At 45.9% G+C, this 17171-nt stretch overlaps 1 protein-coding gene across 4 annotated transcripts in view; it reads left to right on the plus strand.

Annotated features, from left to right (window-relative positions):
• Nucleotides 1-8735, plus strand: part of GFRA1 (GDNF family receptor alpha 1) — a 214877-nt gene extending 206142 nt beyond the window's left edge. For all 4 annotated transcript variants that reach the window (XM_004448035.4, XM_004448033.5, XM_058298319.2 and 1 more), the window contains one exon: nucleotides 1095-8735. In XM_004448035.4, the coding sequence (XP_004448092.1) occupies nucleotides 1095-1250 (156 nt within the window). In that variant the 3' untranslated portion in view covers nucleotides 1251-8735. The remainder of the gene's footprint in view (nucleotides 1-1094) is intronic.
• The last annotated feature ends 8436 nt before the right edge of the window (nucleotides 8736-17171 follow it).

Genomic DNA, 17171 nt, shown 5'->3' on the forward strand with positions numbered 1-17171 from the left:
AAGGGCAGGGTACGCCGTGAAGGGTTCAGAGACAGCAAAGTGAAAGTCCAGAAGAAAGCTAAGCTGCCCTCCCTATCCCTTTGCCCTTTGAGCAAGACACAGACTTTGAATCACAGCGCAAAAGGTCAGAACTAGGTGGGGGACCGGAGTGTCATCTCAGAGCTGGGCCCAGTACACACGCCATCCTTCCAATGCCAAGATGCTCCATGATCACTGTCATGCACAGAGTAGGTCCCTACTACTCTCACTGTTTGCCCCGATGTCCTGTATTCACACTTCTCTGACCCTCCTAAGTCCCCCAGAGGTAGATAGGGCTGCTACACCACTCTCCCAGTTTACAGGTGAGAAAGACCGATTGTTCTGTTAAGTGACAAGTATATGCCATTATTTGGGCATGTGGCGCTATTGGATGGACCAGATGCTGGTGAAGGAGAGATGGAGGAGACAATCCTAGGGAAGGAGAGCTGTGCTGGCTGAGATCTCAGAAGCCTGGCACTGACAAGCAGGGCATGCTCCTTGCCCTCTCTACTTCTCATCTATAAAATCCAGGGTTGAAGCGGCTGATGGACAGGCTGTTGCCTGCACTGCCCATCTCGGATGCTATTTGACACACATCTCTGCCCGAATCATTACTTGGCTGGGCATAATTTCCAAGCTGATTCTTCCTACCTTCCTTCCCTGATGAGGAGGGACTTGGAGCACTCCTTCACAATCGGTGGTACCCAGAAGGGGATACATTCCATGTCATGCCGCTACCATGGGATCTGGGCATGGGACTGGAGAGTGGCATGGCATGGATCCCTGAGCTCAAATCTCATCCCCTCCTGGATTTAAATCCATAACAGAGGAGCAAGAAGTAAGCAAGCAGTAAGCATTCAGATTGTCAAAATTACCCAGTTCTCACGCAGGTCCATGTTTTTTTCCCATACAAACTACAAGTCAGTGCTTTAAAGTTCCAGTGGAGGACTCTTGGGTCAGCTTTAGGGAGTGATCGAGCCACTTGGGGGTCGGGGTGGGGGAGGGAAGAGAGAGTGTGATTTCATGATAAAAGAAATACATGCCGTGGGTGATAATGAAAACGTTCTCTCTTACAGCGTGACTATGAAAAGGACGGTCTTGCTGGTGCTTCCAGCCACATAATCATAAAATCAATGGCTGCTCCTCCAAGCTGCAGCCCGAGCCCACTGCTGGTTTTGGTGGTCATGGCCCTGTCTGCCCTGTTGTCTTTAACTTTGTCAGAAACATCTTAGCTGCGTTTCAAAAACTGTGGACATGTACAAAGACAAAAACCAAGTTATCTGTTTCCTGTCCTCTTGTGTATCTGAAATTCCAATTTTAGGAGCTCAGTTGAGACACTGCTAAAACAGTTTCATCAAACTGGATTTTTTTTCTTTTTAAGAAAACTTCCGGTGGTATTTACAAGCTTACACGGAATACTGGATGGCAGTGCTATGTTCCAAACTCGAAACGCATTGGGGCATGCTCTACTCAAAATGGCTGTAGAGCAAACTGGGGTTATGTTTGTTATGACAAAGGTGATGATAATGATGATACATATTTTAACAATTTTAATGCTGGCCTTTACTAGCTGAGTTAGTATTTCTGAAAAATCTTCCATATCTCATGTAATGGCTTTGATTTCTAATGACACAGACTGCAGCCTAGCATTGGTGCCAGGCTTTTTTTTGGTCACAAAGTGAAGATTGTCACCAAGGATAGACTTGGTGAAAATAAGCTCCGTACTCATGTTCCCCTTTCTGTATGTACTGGCATTTTCCTCGCTAATGGTTCTATACTGTAAGTAGTTCTGCAGTCTCCTACAAAACAAAAAGCACTTGTCACATCCAAATGTAGTGTGTCATTTAGTCAAAATGGTGAGCGTGAGCTTGAAATGTCACCGTGTCTTGATCTAAGCCTTACCTGAGAAGCTCTTAAACTAACGAGTCAAATATAGCTGATGCTTTTACTCTCATCCTCGTTACACTTCTGAGGTTATATGTAGAAAAAAATTTTACTACGAAATGATTTCAACTATTGGCTTTCTATATTTTGGAAGTAATAATATTGTCTTCATTTTTTTACTGATGGTTTAATACGAAATTCCTGGAGCTCGTTGGCCTCACATACAGTATTGTTATCTTCAGTATTAACTTCACAAATACAGCTCCTCCAAAGCAGATGCCAAGGAGCCCCGTGCTTTAGCAGAAAGCTCTGCATCACATTATCGAGGACGGGCAGGAGGAAACAGAACAGCCCAGTTTTGTCTTCGATCATTTCTCGAAATGCAAGTGTGCACAGCTGTGAGGAAGCCAGTGTGGCCACTTGTCAATGTCTGGCAGCATCTCGTGGCACCATTGCCAGTTAACAGAATCCACTCCTTTGGTTTCCATGTGACCTGACAGAGGCAGCACTGACTGGAAGGGGAGTGGGGAAGGGAGGGAGGCGTTGCTCTCTCTTTTCAAACAATCCCTCCCCAGTTCTTCTAAGGATTGTCTTGACTCGCGACAGCGATGGCTTGGTCGCCGCAGTTTAGAGCTGTTTGGTCTCAAGAGCATCTGAGGAATCTGCTTGCGTCTTTTTGCATGCCCTCCATGACAGACTGTGACTATGCGAAAGCGAGAGAAGGTGTGTGGCTCGAGAGGGTCGACGTTAGGTCTGTGGAGACAAGTGAGTTGGCACCGATAAACAGAACAAAACAGGATCCTTGTTGAGGGAGTCAGGCTTTGATAGCTGGATGTCTTTTGTCATCCTCCTCCTTATAGTAATACACCCTAAAGTGCACTTTTGAAGTCTGGTTCAAGGAGGTGAGATGCAGAATCAACAGTGATTGAGCACTAGTGTCACGTGTCACCAAAACTGAACAGAGGAAACACTACCTGCATAGAATGCTGGGGAGCATTCGCTTTCCTCCCACATTAGAGGGGTTGGTGGAGGGATTCCGTGGGGCACATGACAGCCTGATCCCCTTTGCCCACTGATGTTTTCCTTGTAAGAGTTAATCACATTCTTTGGGGGGCAGGGGATCTATTAAATCCAAATTAAAGGCATAGTCTTTTAGCGCTATTGGTGTTTGAAGTGCATTTATATCCAAACAGTAATAAACACAAATGTATGATACTAATTACTGACTTTTTTCACTTCCAAATGTTTTCAAGGGAAATCCATCGAACACCAAACTGTATGTGATCAGTGGAATGTTTCATAAAGACTTTTGCTTTGAATAAACACATTAAGTGTGTTGGAATATTTGGAATGTCTCAGCTGTGAGAGCATATCTGTTACTGAGCATATTTTGTTTTAATTAAAGTATCTCTCTGTATCTACACTGGACTAATTACATAGGGATCTGGTTCTGTGTGATCCACTCTGGAAAGCTATTGATTACTTCTGTAGTAAACAGCGGCTCTAATTAGCTTCAGATGACCAGAGAGGAAATGGGAGTTATCGGCGCTAACAAGAGCAGCCTTCATTGAAGAATGCGTGGATGTGCAACACACAAATTAAATTTTGAAAAGCCTCATCTATCACCAACAAGGATCTCAGTTTTTCTCAGCGTTAAAAGCATATTAGGGTTACCAAATTCTCAAGTTGAAAATAAATTGCTTATTAAATAAACAGGGGAAAGGAGGGTCATGATTCTCGTAAAACCAAGCCAAGCATTTCTGGTTTTCAGTGTGATGTCACTTTAGTAGGGTGACACTGAAACACCACCATTTGCAGGAGGACTTCAGTAGACAAACACATGTTTCAATCTTTTACCTCTCTGATGTCCTCCCTGGAGTGCTAAGAAAGCAAAAATGATTCATTACATCCTGACCTCAAGTCCCCCTGCAATTTGGGGGTTCGACATCAAACACAAGGGCAATCTGCTGAGGTTTGGGCCCACTCAGAAAAAGCCTCTCATTGCAGTTGATTTTATCAAAACAAACACAGTAACTAACTTACGTCCATGTAGCCCATGACTTCCCAGGTCAGTCTAGCCGTGCCCTACTTATTTGAGATAAAGAGAAAAGAAAGGCAAATTTGCCAAACTGATTAGAAGCACATTCTTTCCATCTTGATGATGAATGTTTTTGACCAATATATGTTTGAGCATTTTGATAGAGCACATGAAGGAAGACGTGCACAATATAGAGGGGAAATGCAGGATGCCAACCAAATACTTATTTTTCCATATCAGAGTTTTTTTCCAGCCTCTAACAGAAAGAAATGTAAGTTGAAACTCACATAGGTTATTTTTTATTAAATATAATATACATTACCCAAAGTGTGATATGGGTGTAGTTTATTTTTTAAAATTCTTTATCCTGTAGTAAAAAAAAAAACCTTTTAGAAACTCTACAAGTTCATCAAATATAGGAAAGGGCTCCTTCAGAGCTGCCATGGCCTTTGGCCTGGGCTATTTTAAGACTTGTGATTTGCATACACTCCCAGGATGGCTCATCTACAGTTGCACCATATTTCGCACATGCTTCTTTTTACTCTAAATCAGAGACTTCCAAACACTCCATCTGCTGAACTAGGAAAGTGGGAGAGCGGAAGCATTTTTGAGTCAGTGTAAAGAACATGGGAAAAAAGATGTAAGAGCAGTGGGAGTTCATATAATTAGCAAATTCCTTTTTAGACTCTAGCTTCAAATGCATTTCTGTTATTATTTACAAAACAGTGGCCTCGGAGGAGTTGTCTTTTGGAAAACAAGTTTTCGTTCCTGTAGTCAGACACGCACTACTTATTTGAGTCGATAAATTGTGTGCTAGAAAAGGGACGCTTAAGTGAATTCACATTTTCTATTTCTCTGTCAACGCTGTTGTTGATCTCCTAGATTCATGCCCTGTGATCTTTGTTGCTCGTGCTTCTGCTCTTTGATAAATCAGAAGAGACCATGTGAGATCCATCTTCTTGGGTCACAGTGAGTAAAGATCAGGGACTCTGGTATTTTTCAAACCAGACCTAAAAGCTAACGGCAACAGACGTGAGTGAATAACCACCGGCCCATGTCCAGTTACTGCAGAAAGGCCTGCCTGCACTGAGCTCCAGAGTTTTGAGAGATGAAGCAAAATCCAGGTGCAGTGAGAAATCACGTGTCCCAGGTGAATGGATCACATGCCTGTTGGTGCTGCTTGCTGATCAGAAGAGGCAACTTCTCCAAACAAAACACCCAGAGCACCTTGAACTAGATCGCAGTTCCTTTGCAGCCTGGAAGAAAGGCAGAGCTAATATCTGGGCACGAGAGGAAGGAATTTCTTTTTAGAAATTCTGAAAAGGAAATAAAACAGCTGGAGGTGTGGTTGGATACTCTTAAAAGCTGACTTTTCCTCTTACTCCTAAGATAGGCACCACATGTCTGTATCTGACAGCTTTTGACTCTGACACAGCTTTCTTCTCAAGTGGCCATTCGTTTTAGTTCATTGTCTGGAATTCTTTGTGATAACTGTAGCTCTGAAGTATGTTCTCCCTGGAGAGGACTTCAATCTGTGGGTTTTGCCGCTGCCTTGTCCTAGGATGTATTTGGTGGGCTATTTTGCAAGGCTCGTTGTCTTAAGATAGTTCTCTTTTGTATCAATTACTGATGCCCCTACCCCTGCCTGGTTCTTTACTACCTAAGTATTTAACTGTGTCCCTTCCCATTAATTCTTCATCCTAACCACTCTAAATTAGTCCTACCCACATCAATTCTGTTCCATTCGATGCCTGTACACTTAACCATGGCTCTTTGGAGATGCAGAAACTTCTCTCGGGAACCAGATCTGCAGATGATGCTAATCCCCCAGTAGGAAGTTTGTCCACATAAGTTTCCCTTGAGCTCCCACATCTTAGCTTTGGGATTGTCCTGCCTCCACATCCTTGCCAGGAATCCCTTTGTTGTCCTCAGAGCTCTCTGATGAGCTTCTCCTCCCTCCCAGGGACAGCGTGGGGTGGGAGGTTGGGGACTGGCTGCTCAGCACGACGTGCCACCTGCACTTCTGATTGATCTGAGACCCAGCCCAGAGGGGTGGGAATGCTGCAGCAGCCCCATTTCAATAAACTGCCTGCAGAGGAGCGCAGCCTGCTAATAGCCACCGAGGTCCCAGCCCCCTAAGGTCTCCGAGCTCATTTGACCAGCACAGCTGCGACTTCGGCTGTTTGCCTCTTTGCAGGTGCCAATATCAGCATCTTGTCCCACTGCCATGGGGAGTTTATTTTTGCTCAAGGGCAGCTGCCAAGCCCAGAACCAGCTCAATAGAAGGTTTTGCCAGTTCTCTTCACTCCAGGTGGGGCTTTCTTATCAACTTCCCAGTTGTGCCAGGAGACTGGCCACAGTCCCCATCAGCCTCTTCCTTGGCCTTGACAACTCTTCTTGCTCAGCCAGCCTTTTCTTAGCAGAAAGCATGGCCCATAGTAGGCACTTAATAAATGCTGGTTGAATGAAAACCTTTGACACTTTGAAGGGCTTCCTTTGTAGTAGCAAGAACTGGCCTATCTACATAGTCTTCCTGGCATCGAGTTATTTTATATTGACCATGAATGTATCCACCTGAGGTTATTGAAGGTGACCTTGAAAGATAAAGCATCTAGTAAAGCACTAGCATCAGAGACTTTAAATCTGCCCACAGTGTTTCCTGCTGAGAGATGAAGAAGTAGCACTTGTCCCCAGAAGGAGCTGAGCATGACCAGCCAGTCCCAGCAAGCCACCACATTCAGCAGAAAGGTCAGGACCCAAAATGGGGTGAGCTTTGTGGGAAATTAGCCAGTAAGTCTGCTGAAGGACGTGAGGTGTCACTGTGCCTCAAGTGCAGGACCCGAGCAAGAAAGGCAGACCGCTTCCCCACCCCAGGATGGCGGCCCCTGCCAGCTTCCCGAGCTGCACAGCCAGTGCTCGTGAATTCCGCACAGTGAGTGAACACTTAGTCTGGTGGAATGGATCATCTTTTGGACTGTAGCTGCCTGACCAGTCTCTTGAGAATATAAGACCTCTGACAGCAGCTTAGGAGAACACCCATCTCTTCCAGATTGGCGGAATCCTTCGGTGTGACATCTTTCAGAGAAACCGAGCTCGCTTTCTAAATAACCTGTGAGGCTGTTCTTCAGATCCAGGCTCTGGAGAGTCAGTCCAAGCCCACGTGTGTTTAGCTGCTCACCCACTATGGACAAGGCACACACCCCCACCCATGGCTTGAGCCTGAAAGCACCACATGGAACCCAATGGGCTCCCACCACTGAGGCTCAGAGGACCCTGAGCTTGGCCTGGCCAGGCAGGCACACCAGCAGAGCCGCCACCGCTGCCAGGTAACAGCCCTGATGACAGGTGGGAATAAGAGGCCAGGGCTGCCCTGACCGAGGAAAGCAGTCAGCGGAGCTCACTCAAAATAGCAAGGCTTTGAATGTGCACAGCCACCCTGGTAGTGGCTAAACGCAATGTAGAGCACAAGACTCGAGTGAAGTAGGAGGAAGAATTGGAAAGTCCCGTGGATGCCCTGGATATGAGAAGCCTTAGAAGCCTTAGAAGTGGGGAAAGGTCCAGGAGCCTTAGAAGTGGGGAAAGGTCTGCCAGGGCTGCCTGGGGTGCCTTTGGCAGAGCAGGTACAGGGGGAGGTGGCCTGGGCCTCTGGGCTCCCTGGCACGTGAGCCTTGATCACTAAAGCTCTGTGTCGCAGTGACTGCGAGGCTGTATGATCCAGCATTATGTTTCTGGCATGCAAAGCGTGCTTGATCTGTAAATTTTTTTTATTTTTTTATTTTTTAACTTCAGCTTTAGCTGAAGGCATTGCTGAAATGTGGAAAAGAGAATGGAAACCATAGAACCAAATCACAGATTGCCTGCCCTGCCTTATTTGGCTGTGGTCTTTCTGTAATCAGACATTTCTGATGTGCTTTTCTGGATTCAGAAATAGCTGATTGTCCTCAGAGGGTTGAAGGAACGGCTTCAGAAACCTAAATCCAGGCCCTTCTGCTTTTCCCAATTAGCTCTCTTTCCTCGTCTTCTCCCTTCCTTCCCTCAAGGGATCGAGGGAAACACTTTTCACCATGGAGTTTGCTTTAAAGCGCCTTAGCATCTCGTGTGCATTATCCCTTGTATTGAAATTATTTTCTCTGTTTAATCCAACTCCTGCTGAGAAGCTGCGTGAGATTTAGGATGTGGGATATTTTTTTTTAACTCTTTTGGATGCTGTTGCATTTTTCACACTTAACCTGAGGGGATGCCTCAGCCTATTTCTTTCTGTTTCGTGCAGGTTAACAGTACAGGCGGACTGGAATAAAATATTCTGCTTTTCAGTTGATATTTAGCATTCTGTCCTTCCTGGGAGAGGGGTTCGAACATCCAGCCTCACCTGAGGTGGGATGAGCGGTAATGGGAGCTTTGTTGAAGCCTTCAGTTACCAGAGGCTACAGACGGGCAACTGTCCTTCTGGTCTCCATTTTCTACTGTGGGTTTACTGAGTGACTCGTGGAAGACAATACGTGTATCTCATTGTTTTGTGCACCTGCTTTTCTGAAGGAACCTGCACACTCCACTGGGGTCAGATCCACACAGCATCCTCGCTCAGCTGTGCTTGGAACGTACTTTATTCCCAGCACCCATGGAAGACATCCCCATGTAGAAGTAACAAGTTTTGCTGTTTGGACTTTGGAAGTGGTTTTGTGATGTTTGAATTTTCTGTTAGCGTATTGCTCGAGCACTACAGAATGTACATTATCCCTTGACCATCCCCCCACTTGAAAATATCCTAATAAACATTGTTTTCTTAAAAAAAAAATTACTATGGTGTCTGATTCTTCTAGCCTACTCCCCTAGAAAATGACCCTCATATCTTCAAACCCAGAAAGATCTCCAATGTCGAGATACTGGGATTTTGTGACAGTGGAGGAGGTTAGGATTTGTGAGGTCTGCTGAGCGTGGCTGACCCAGATGCTTTTTGTTAAGTCAGGGTTTCTGAGCCTGGCTAATTCTTTGTTGTGGGCGACTGTCCTGTGTAGGAAAGGTGGTTTAACAGCTCCGTAACCTCTTCCCTGGTCAATGCCAGTAGCAATCTCCCTCTTGCCTCTCCTTCCTCCCCCCCACTAATAAGACCAAAAGTATCTCTGGAATCTGCCAGATGTCCCCTGGGAGGCAGAACCACCCCTGTTGGGATCACTGTTTTAGATCCAACCTAATAGCTCACTTCCGAGTGCCCCAATCAATCCATTTCTAGTGTAGGGGCCACATCTAATATTTTATGCCATTAAGGTGACATTTTTTATTAGTGGCTAGGTTTGTGATTCTCGCAGATACCGTCATACTTCCGTTGAACTGTTGATATAAACATATAGATACTAAGCATCTCTATAAAAGGTAGACTGTGAGTGGACTATTTTTCTTATTTCCAGCATCCAGGCTGATGTCTGGGAAGGAAATCCCTGGGCATGGCTTGAGGCTGGATTTGATCCCTCTAAAGAGATCATGATCCTGGTTGCTCAAAAATGTGTTCCCGCACGTCCCTGCAGGGAGTTTCATTTCTAGCTTTGTGTCACCTTTTTAAGGCAAAATACTAAAGCCACTGCTGTTTGCTACCGTGTACTACTCCGTCCTCTCGTCCTCTCAACAGCAAGAAGGCTCTCCCATCCATAGGATCAGGACTGTGTTTTATGTGGGATTCTGCAGGACAAGTTTTTTTTTCTCTCTTTGTGATTTTTCATTCAGCAGGTTTTTTCTCCTCCCTTACTTCCTGGGCTTACTTTCAAAGGACCAAGTTTAGAATGATTTGGGGCAGAATCCACAGAATCCCCGAGTTGGTTTGGATTAAAAGTTTGGAAGCGTTTGCCTCTGGGCCTGGCATTTGAAGGTCTAACAAAACAGGTCCAGGACGCTCACCTGGCCCTGGGCTTCTGCAGGGCGGGGGTGGGAGGCACGCGGGCAGGGTTTTTGCTGACATGCCCAAGTTCATTCACAGAGAAAGGACGTCCAGCGTGTCAGCACAGGCAGGGCTGGGCCAGGGGGAGGGGCAGGACGAGGCTGTTCTCTGATTCACCAAACAGAAATGAGGAGGGGGCGCCGGGGACACCCAGGTCCCTGGGCAGGCAGTTCCTGTTCAGGCACCTTCTGAACACATCCCGACCCCCAGCTTGCAGGTGATAGGGATTTTAGGAGCCGGAACAAAAAATGACTAATAAAACCCTGAAGGAAATGCCAAGAAAGTGAGTAAAAACTGTGACAGGAACAAGATACAAGACTGCCTGCATTTGGTGATATAAATAAAGCATAAACGAAAACTCAGTGATGTGAAAGATACGAGCAGGGGTATCCATAAAAATCACATAAACGGGCAGAGCCGCTGCTCTGATGGGTTTTATCCTCGGGAAGACTGGCTTCTCTCATCCAGGCCAGCAGACAAAGAACTCTCCGAGTTTAGGAGGCATCCACTTGGCCTGCAGAAGCGGCGCTTTTAACACGGCATGCCGTGGGTGGGTGTGGAAAGAAGGACAATCGTTTTCAAAAACTGCTTGACAGTTTGTGTCCTAAGGTGACATCCACGTCCCCTTCGAGCCAACATTCCCACTGCAATGAATTCACCCTCCATTCTTGCATAGTAAGCCCAGATGCATGCAAAAGGATTTTTATCACAGAATAATCTGTAACAGCAAAAAAACCATAAGAAACACAAGTGACAAATGCAAAACAAAAATGAGACAGCCTGAGTGTCCGTCAAAAGTGGTTAAAGAACGTACTGTGCCTTTAGCTGAGGGAATATTATGCAGCTGTTGTTTGTTTTCTTACGTAGATGGACCTCCACGGAAACTGGAAGCAGTCTGAGGTATAAGTGAAAAGGCAAGATATAGGGCAGTGGAAAATATGGTCCTATTTGTATACATTTTGGGAAGTTATGCATATGTACATATATATAAGTACCTATAATATGGTCCTGCCAGGAGATTTCAGGTTTTACTCTAGTCATGTATTACTTTTACCAACTGTTAAAGAATAAAAAGCAAAGGGAGGGTGAATGGTGCAAATGCTGGAATCCAGCCTCGGCCTCTGAGCCCGGCTCTTTGGAGGAAGGAAGGTGACACGGCCCCCGTGCAGAGCACACCCCCTGCTGGAACGTCCTACTGTGGCCAGGAACACCCTCCGCAGGAAGCAGCGTGTGGCTGCAAGATTCATTGCTGCCGTTTGGGGAAGAGGCACCTCCCGGTCACCTGCTGTTCACTGCGTGTGCAGGAGAATTTTAAAGTAATTCCTTACCCTGTGGTTGGTGACTCAGGGTGCGGCATCTCCGCACAGGGCCTGCGCAGCCCAAGGGGAGGCTTGGTCAGCTGTTAACAGTCACAGAATTGTCAAGGGTCAGCCCTTCCCTGAGAGGGTGCCCTCAGGGGGCTCCCAATAATAATGGCTGTTGGTTACTGGGTGCTCATCGTGCACCAAGGACAGGAATGGATGGGCCCCATGTGCATGAGCTCATTCAGTCCTCATAGCAGCTCTGGAATAGAATTAACCTAAGCTTGCACTAGAGGCTGAAGCTCAGAGACGGCAAGTGAGCAATGCAAAGTTGCACAGTTAGTGGAGGAAGAGTGCGGTTTGAATTCAGTTTTCCCAAGGCAGTGCCAATTTACGCTAGTATGCTTGGCTCTCATGCCTTGTGGAAAGAAAGTCTCCTGGCTTCTGGCCAGGAGAGCTCCCAGGTGGACCCACATCGCCACCTGCTTCCCTCCCACCAACACTTGGAGCCATATTACCAGAGCAGCCCAAGCTGTCACACTACGGCATGACCCTGTCTTCAAAAGGTAATTAGTTTGCCTCCCTCGCCTTAAGGAAAAGCACAACCGATTAAAAAAGAAGTATGACAACACATCCGAGTGCCAGGACAGCTCCCTTGGGTGTCTCACATCCATTTCAGTCCCTCTCTCTACACATGATACCAATTAAAGTAGTTGCAGCACACACACTTAACACCAAGTGACAAAAGCCTGCCTAAGTGTTTTAAAGATCTAATTTACCCACAGACTGTGCCCAGAAAAACACAGTTGCTGTTACATACAACTTCAGAAGCGCTTGACCCAGCTCCAACTCTGCAGGTACTCAGTGGCCCGCGTCCGATTCTCCATCTGACTGTCCCTCTCCTTGAGCCTTCTGTGGCTGGTGGGATGACAGCAGAGCTCTTGCTAGAGTGGAGCAGGTGGCAGGCCAGGCTTGTGTTTCCATCTCAGGGACTGACCCGTAGCAGGGTGACTGGCTCAGGAAAATCTTTCCGTCTCTATTTTCTGTCTCTCTAAATTGTGGCCACTCCTACTTTTGCTCCAAGCCTCTAAAACTTATGGGGACGAGAGGGCACTGCAGTTTAGGGAGCCCTACCTTTGAGGACCTTTATCAAATTGTTGAAGCAGTTTCTAGCCCTCTTACATCAGGACTGGAGCCAACAAAGATCGGTGGATGGAAAGTGAGTTTTATTCCTTGATTTGATTTGACAGCATTTCATTCCAACTTCAGGAAGGGGTTTTCAGAAAATATTGCCCAAAATGAGAAGAAAATGTAAAACAGGTAATAAGAAAAAAGGTACTCCTGTGATAAGTGTTTCTGATTTGTTTGCTTCTCTCTCTAGTTAACTGAAAATGAATCCCTGACACCATCCGTTGTGTGTAAGTACCCAACAGAAAAGCAACCACACTCTAGCTCAAAGCTGGTTTCTTCCAAAATATTTCTGTCCCTGGAGGATGCGTCAAGTATTCAAATAATGTCTCCTGAATCTGGGCGGTCTTTCCGGTTTACAGAGCACCTTCACACTCAGGTCCTGCTTTGATCTTCCCATGGCGGGTAGGGAGCTATTTGATCACCTCCATTTTAAGGATCCCCTAAATGCCTTTGTCCCTTCTGTAGCAGAGGGGACCCTGCAGCCCAGAAGTTCTTCCTCCAGCCCACCGCGGACGTGACCTTCTCCTTCAGCGTTCTGCCTTCCTCTTCTGGAGCCCTCCCACTCACATGAGGACTGCAAACTATTTCAATTTGCCGTCAGCGTTAGCCGAGCACAGCTGTACACCCACATACTCCGTTTTTCCATTCTGCTGAGTTTTTCAGTCACTTTTTTACAGGGTATTAAGTGTTCTTTGAATAACACCTTCTGCAATTTAGGGGATCGCCAACTTCAGCCACACACGGCCAGGCTGCCAGGGGATCACATGCTGATAAACTGAGAAGGCTCAGCCCTTGTTGATCAAAAAAAAAAAAAAAAAGAAATTAAAAATGGAGCAGATGGATGGGATGGTGGCTTTCTTACTGGAATCCAAGGTGTGTGTGTGGGGGGGGGGGGGCGGGGCGGGAGATGCCAGGAATGTTCTAGGTCGCCAAATAACCTCCAGGTGCTGGCTAAGCTGGCCCCACCCTGCCCCACACAGGAACCCCTACATTCAAAGCCAGCCAAGTCCGGATTGCTCTGGCACCCTCAGGGACCTCCAGGCCTGTCAACTATTGTGTCCACTTCTGTTCTCGTCCTGCTTGGTCCCTGTTAGTCACATCTGGAGCTGAAGAGCTTCATTTCCCCAGGACCTCCTCTTTTATTGAGTGCTTACTCGACTGGGTGACTTCAAAGACTTCGTTTGATCTTCACAGCCGCCTCATTGTGCTGATGAGGAAATAGGCTTAGAGATTAAGCAAGTTGTCTGAAGTCCACGGATCAGAAGCGACCCCAGGATTTGAACCCAGGCAGTCCGATTCTAACGTCTACCTTGTATCCTCCATATTATCCTGCCACAGCCTGGCTCCGGAAGAGGCTTCCCACAAATTGTCATCATTTTTCAAAGCTGTGAAGGAATCAGATCTTTAAGGAAACCTGAGGTTTTAAATCGGTAATCTGTTTGTAATAGAAACAGCCAATTTATGTGTTTGGATTTTTTTTCTTAATTTGAGATATACTGGCAGCAAAAAAGAACGGTCCTTCAGGCGATCATGTCATTGGTGACATTTTAATGAGATCTAACTTCACACTTTGCCTGTATATCTTCACACACAGCTCATTCTGGAAGGTTCTGCTCCTGGACCTCTGCTCTTCTATCACTTTCCTCTTCCCTTTGGAAGGCTCATTCCCCAGCTCTTCAGCTTCATTTGCCAAAAGGTGCAGGTGACACACATGGAGCCATCAGTGTGCCCTCACCCACCGTCCAGTGTTTCCTACCTTTCCACACAAAGCCAGCTTCTCTCAACCCCTCTGGCCTGCTTCCCTAAAATATATTAATGCCTGCTTAGTGAGAAGCATCCTTCTTGGCTCAGAGGATACAGTGGAGGATAAAAGAGAACAAGTCTTTCCTCTCATTGAGTTTACATCGAGATGGGGGAATATTTAGGGTCATAAGCAAATTAGCAAGTAAGTGTGAGTGACAATATTTCTTCACCTGTAAAAGGGAGATAATAATGGCATCTACTATTGAATGACTCAGAGGATCTTGTGCAATAATACAGGTTAGGAGCTCCCAGAGTGGGCACATGGTGAAGCAGTTAATACCTGAAGGCGATTATTATTGTGAAATAAACAGGATGTCATGAAGGAGAGGGACTTGGGTTGGCTTTGGTTTGTTGACCAGGGAAAGACTCTCTGGGGAGGTATCGTCAGATGTGAAGTCCACATGTCAGAAAGGAAGTAGAGAAACAGCACTGCGGGTGGGAGAACAGCCTGCATCAAGGCCGCAAAGTAGGAGTGGATGTGCTGTGTTGAAGAAAGAAAAAGCCATCAGGCATAACTGGCTCAGGGTGACTGGGGAGAGATGGGAGAGGCTGGAGAGGGGGTAGGGGCCCAGAGGACCTGGGAGATGTCACAGCATTGCAGGTGGGAGAGCACCTGGATACCCACCTGTAGGCAAAGAAACAGAAGCTCGTGCTGCAGCCCATGCCAAAGCGATACTCACAGAGGAGATGGAGACAGTGAGAAGGTTCTGGGAGAGCTGATGGAACCTGTTGATGCTTGGAGGTGAAGGATGAATCAAGGCTAAATTCCCAGTTTAGTGTAAGCGATTGGGTCCTTTTGCTTAATAGCAGTCCTTTTGCAAGGGAGAGGAGCAGTGAAGGAGTGCAGGTTCAGGGAGGCCTCAGAGGAAGAGATCAACCATTCCTGATGGAGATTCTCTTCACCCCCAGGCACCAGGTTCAAACCCCAACATTCACTTTGATCAGTTCCTCTCCTTCCCTGTCCTTATCCCATTAGCCAGCAGGGCTCTGCCACCCCTCATGTCCATCCTTCATTCTCTACTAGCCAGCCTCCTTGGCCCCATGGGCTGTCATACCTGAATCTAGGCTCCAACCTTTCTCCGGACTGATATTCCTAAATTCCATGGTCACCAACAGAATAAAGTTAAAACTTCTAGGCCAGGTCATCAAGGCCTCCCAGGTTTGGACTCAAAGCTACCTTTCAAATTTTTCTCCAACTTTCCCCTTGCAGCCAAGCAAGCAGATCTCTTCACTGCCTTCTAAACACACCTGCATGCCCACCTCCCACATTCACCTACTGCCACCACCTACCCAGCCTTTAGCTGTCCTCTGGGAAGCCTTCCAGCTTATTTCAGTTTACAATGAGTTCTTCATCTTTGGGGCATCCACAGCTCTCAGGGCCAACCTCATTCACTGGTTTGCTCATATGTCATTTTGGGTTTTACTTAGTAGTTCTGTGTACACAAGTCTCCCCTCCTTGATAAGTCTGTAAACACCTCTAAGAGGTGACAGACTCAGGCATTTCTGTGTGTCCCTGATGGGCACTAAAGAGGATAGCCTCTGGAGATAAACTTTCCAGGCCTGCCGCTTACCAGCTGTGTGTTCTTGGGCAAGTTGCTTGACCTCTTTGAACCTTGGTTTCCCCATTTGTCAAATATGGTAAATAAAAGGACCTTATCTCATGGAGCTGGTATGAAGTTCCCATGTTGGCAACTGCGATTGTCCTAAAGAGGATGACAACAAAAACTGATGGTGACACTGGTGACCCAGGTCAGGCATGTGCTAGGAGTCTAAACACTCACTGACTTTTCCTTGAAAGAGTGACTGAACTGAGTTTCATCCATGCCCATTCCTTCTTCCATTACAAATTTATTGAAGGTCTACCATGTGCTAGATGCTATTTTTGGTAAACCAAGAAATATAATCCCTGCCCCCATGGAATTTTGTACATTTTTCTTTCTTCCCTACTATCCAGTCATCAGACTTCACAGGGCATAAGGAGATGCTGACATCCATGCTAGGATCTGCATCAGGGACATATGCCAGAGTCTATGACATCCAGAGGGGTAGCTGGTTCTTACAAATGGGATTACTATTTTTCTGGATTACAATGCCTCCTATGTAATCCCAATTTACCTAATTAGGAGAGATTAAAGTCTTCAAAAGATTGCCAAGCCTCTACCTACCATTCTGATTTCTTTTGCGACAAGCTTCTACCCTAGTAACGCCTCTGTGTGTTTACCCAGCCTACTGAATGACATTGTTACAGCACTTGGCAGAGAAGAGCCATTTCTGTGTCTACTCACATCCTGTCACTTAATTGTCATTGTATAGGAGTTCATTATGTTCCCTTAATTTGTTGTGAAGAGTTAAAAGGCTTTCAAATCTAGCCAAACTCAAGACTAGTTTATTTGCCTTTTATGATGATTGAAATGATGTGCACTGTAAATAACCTTATGTTCAACACTCAGCGATATTAATTTCACTTGACTTCATGACTTAAGGTCAAATACGTTAATCAAAGCCGCTGTCATTAGCACAGTTTCCTTTTCTATTAAGCGATTATGATCACTTACTATTAATGAGTCGTGAAGTTTTAATAAATTTTTGCTGGTGTGAAATTGCAAAACAGTAATTATGACACATTCTGTATGGATGGCTTCTTCTGCAACGTAAATTCGGCCTAATGGTAAAAATACAAAAGACTAGCAGATAATTAATTAGTTCCTGCTGTACAACAAGAATAAGCCTTCCCCATGAAAGTAAGTGAATGAAAAACCAAGAGCCTTTTGTTATTATTAGTGAACTGTGATACAGTAAGACCTGAGCACTCAAAACAGCCCTGATCCCAAGAAAATATCTTGACTTCAGCCAGAGGACAAATAACTGCAAGAATTTGTTGCGTTGACATCAATATTTGTAGCACAGGACTGACTGTATGACAGCATGGGATGGGTGGAGGCTTTTGAAATAAAATTACTGTTGACGCAGATGGCTTGCTGGCAATGGGACCAAAGAACTACCATCT

Source organism: Dasypus novemcinctus, chromosome 6, assembly GCF_030445035.2.
Source record: "Dasypus novemcinctus isolate mDasNov1 chromosome 6, mDasNov1.1.hap2, whole genome shotgun sequence".
Lineage (NCBI taxonomy): Eukaryota > Metazoa > Chordata > Mammalia > Cingulata > Dasypodidae > Dasypus > Dasypus novemcinctus.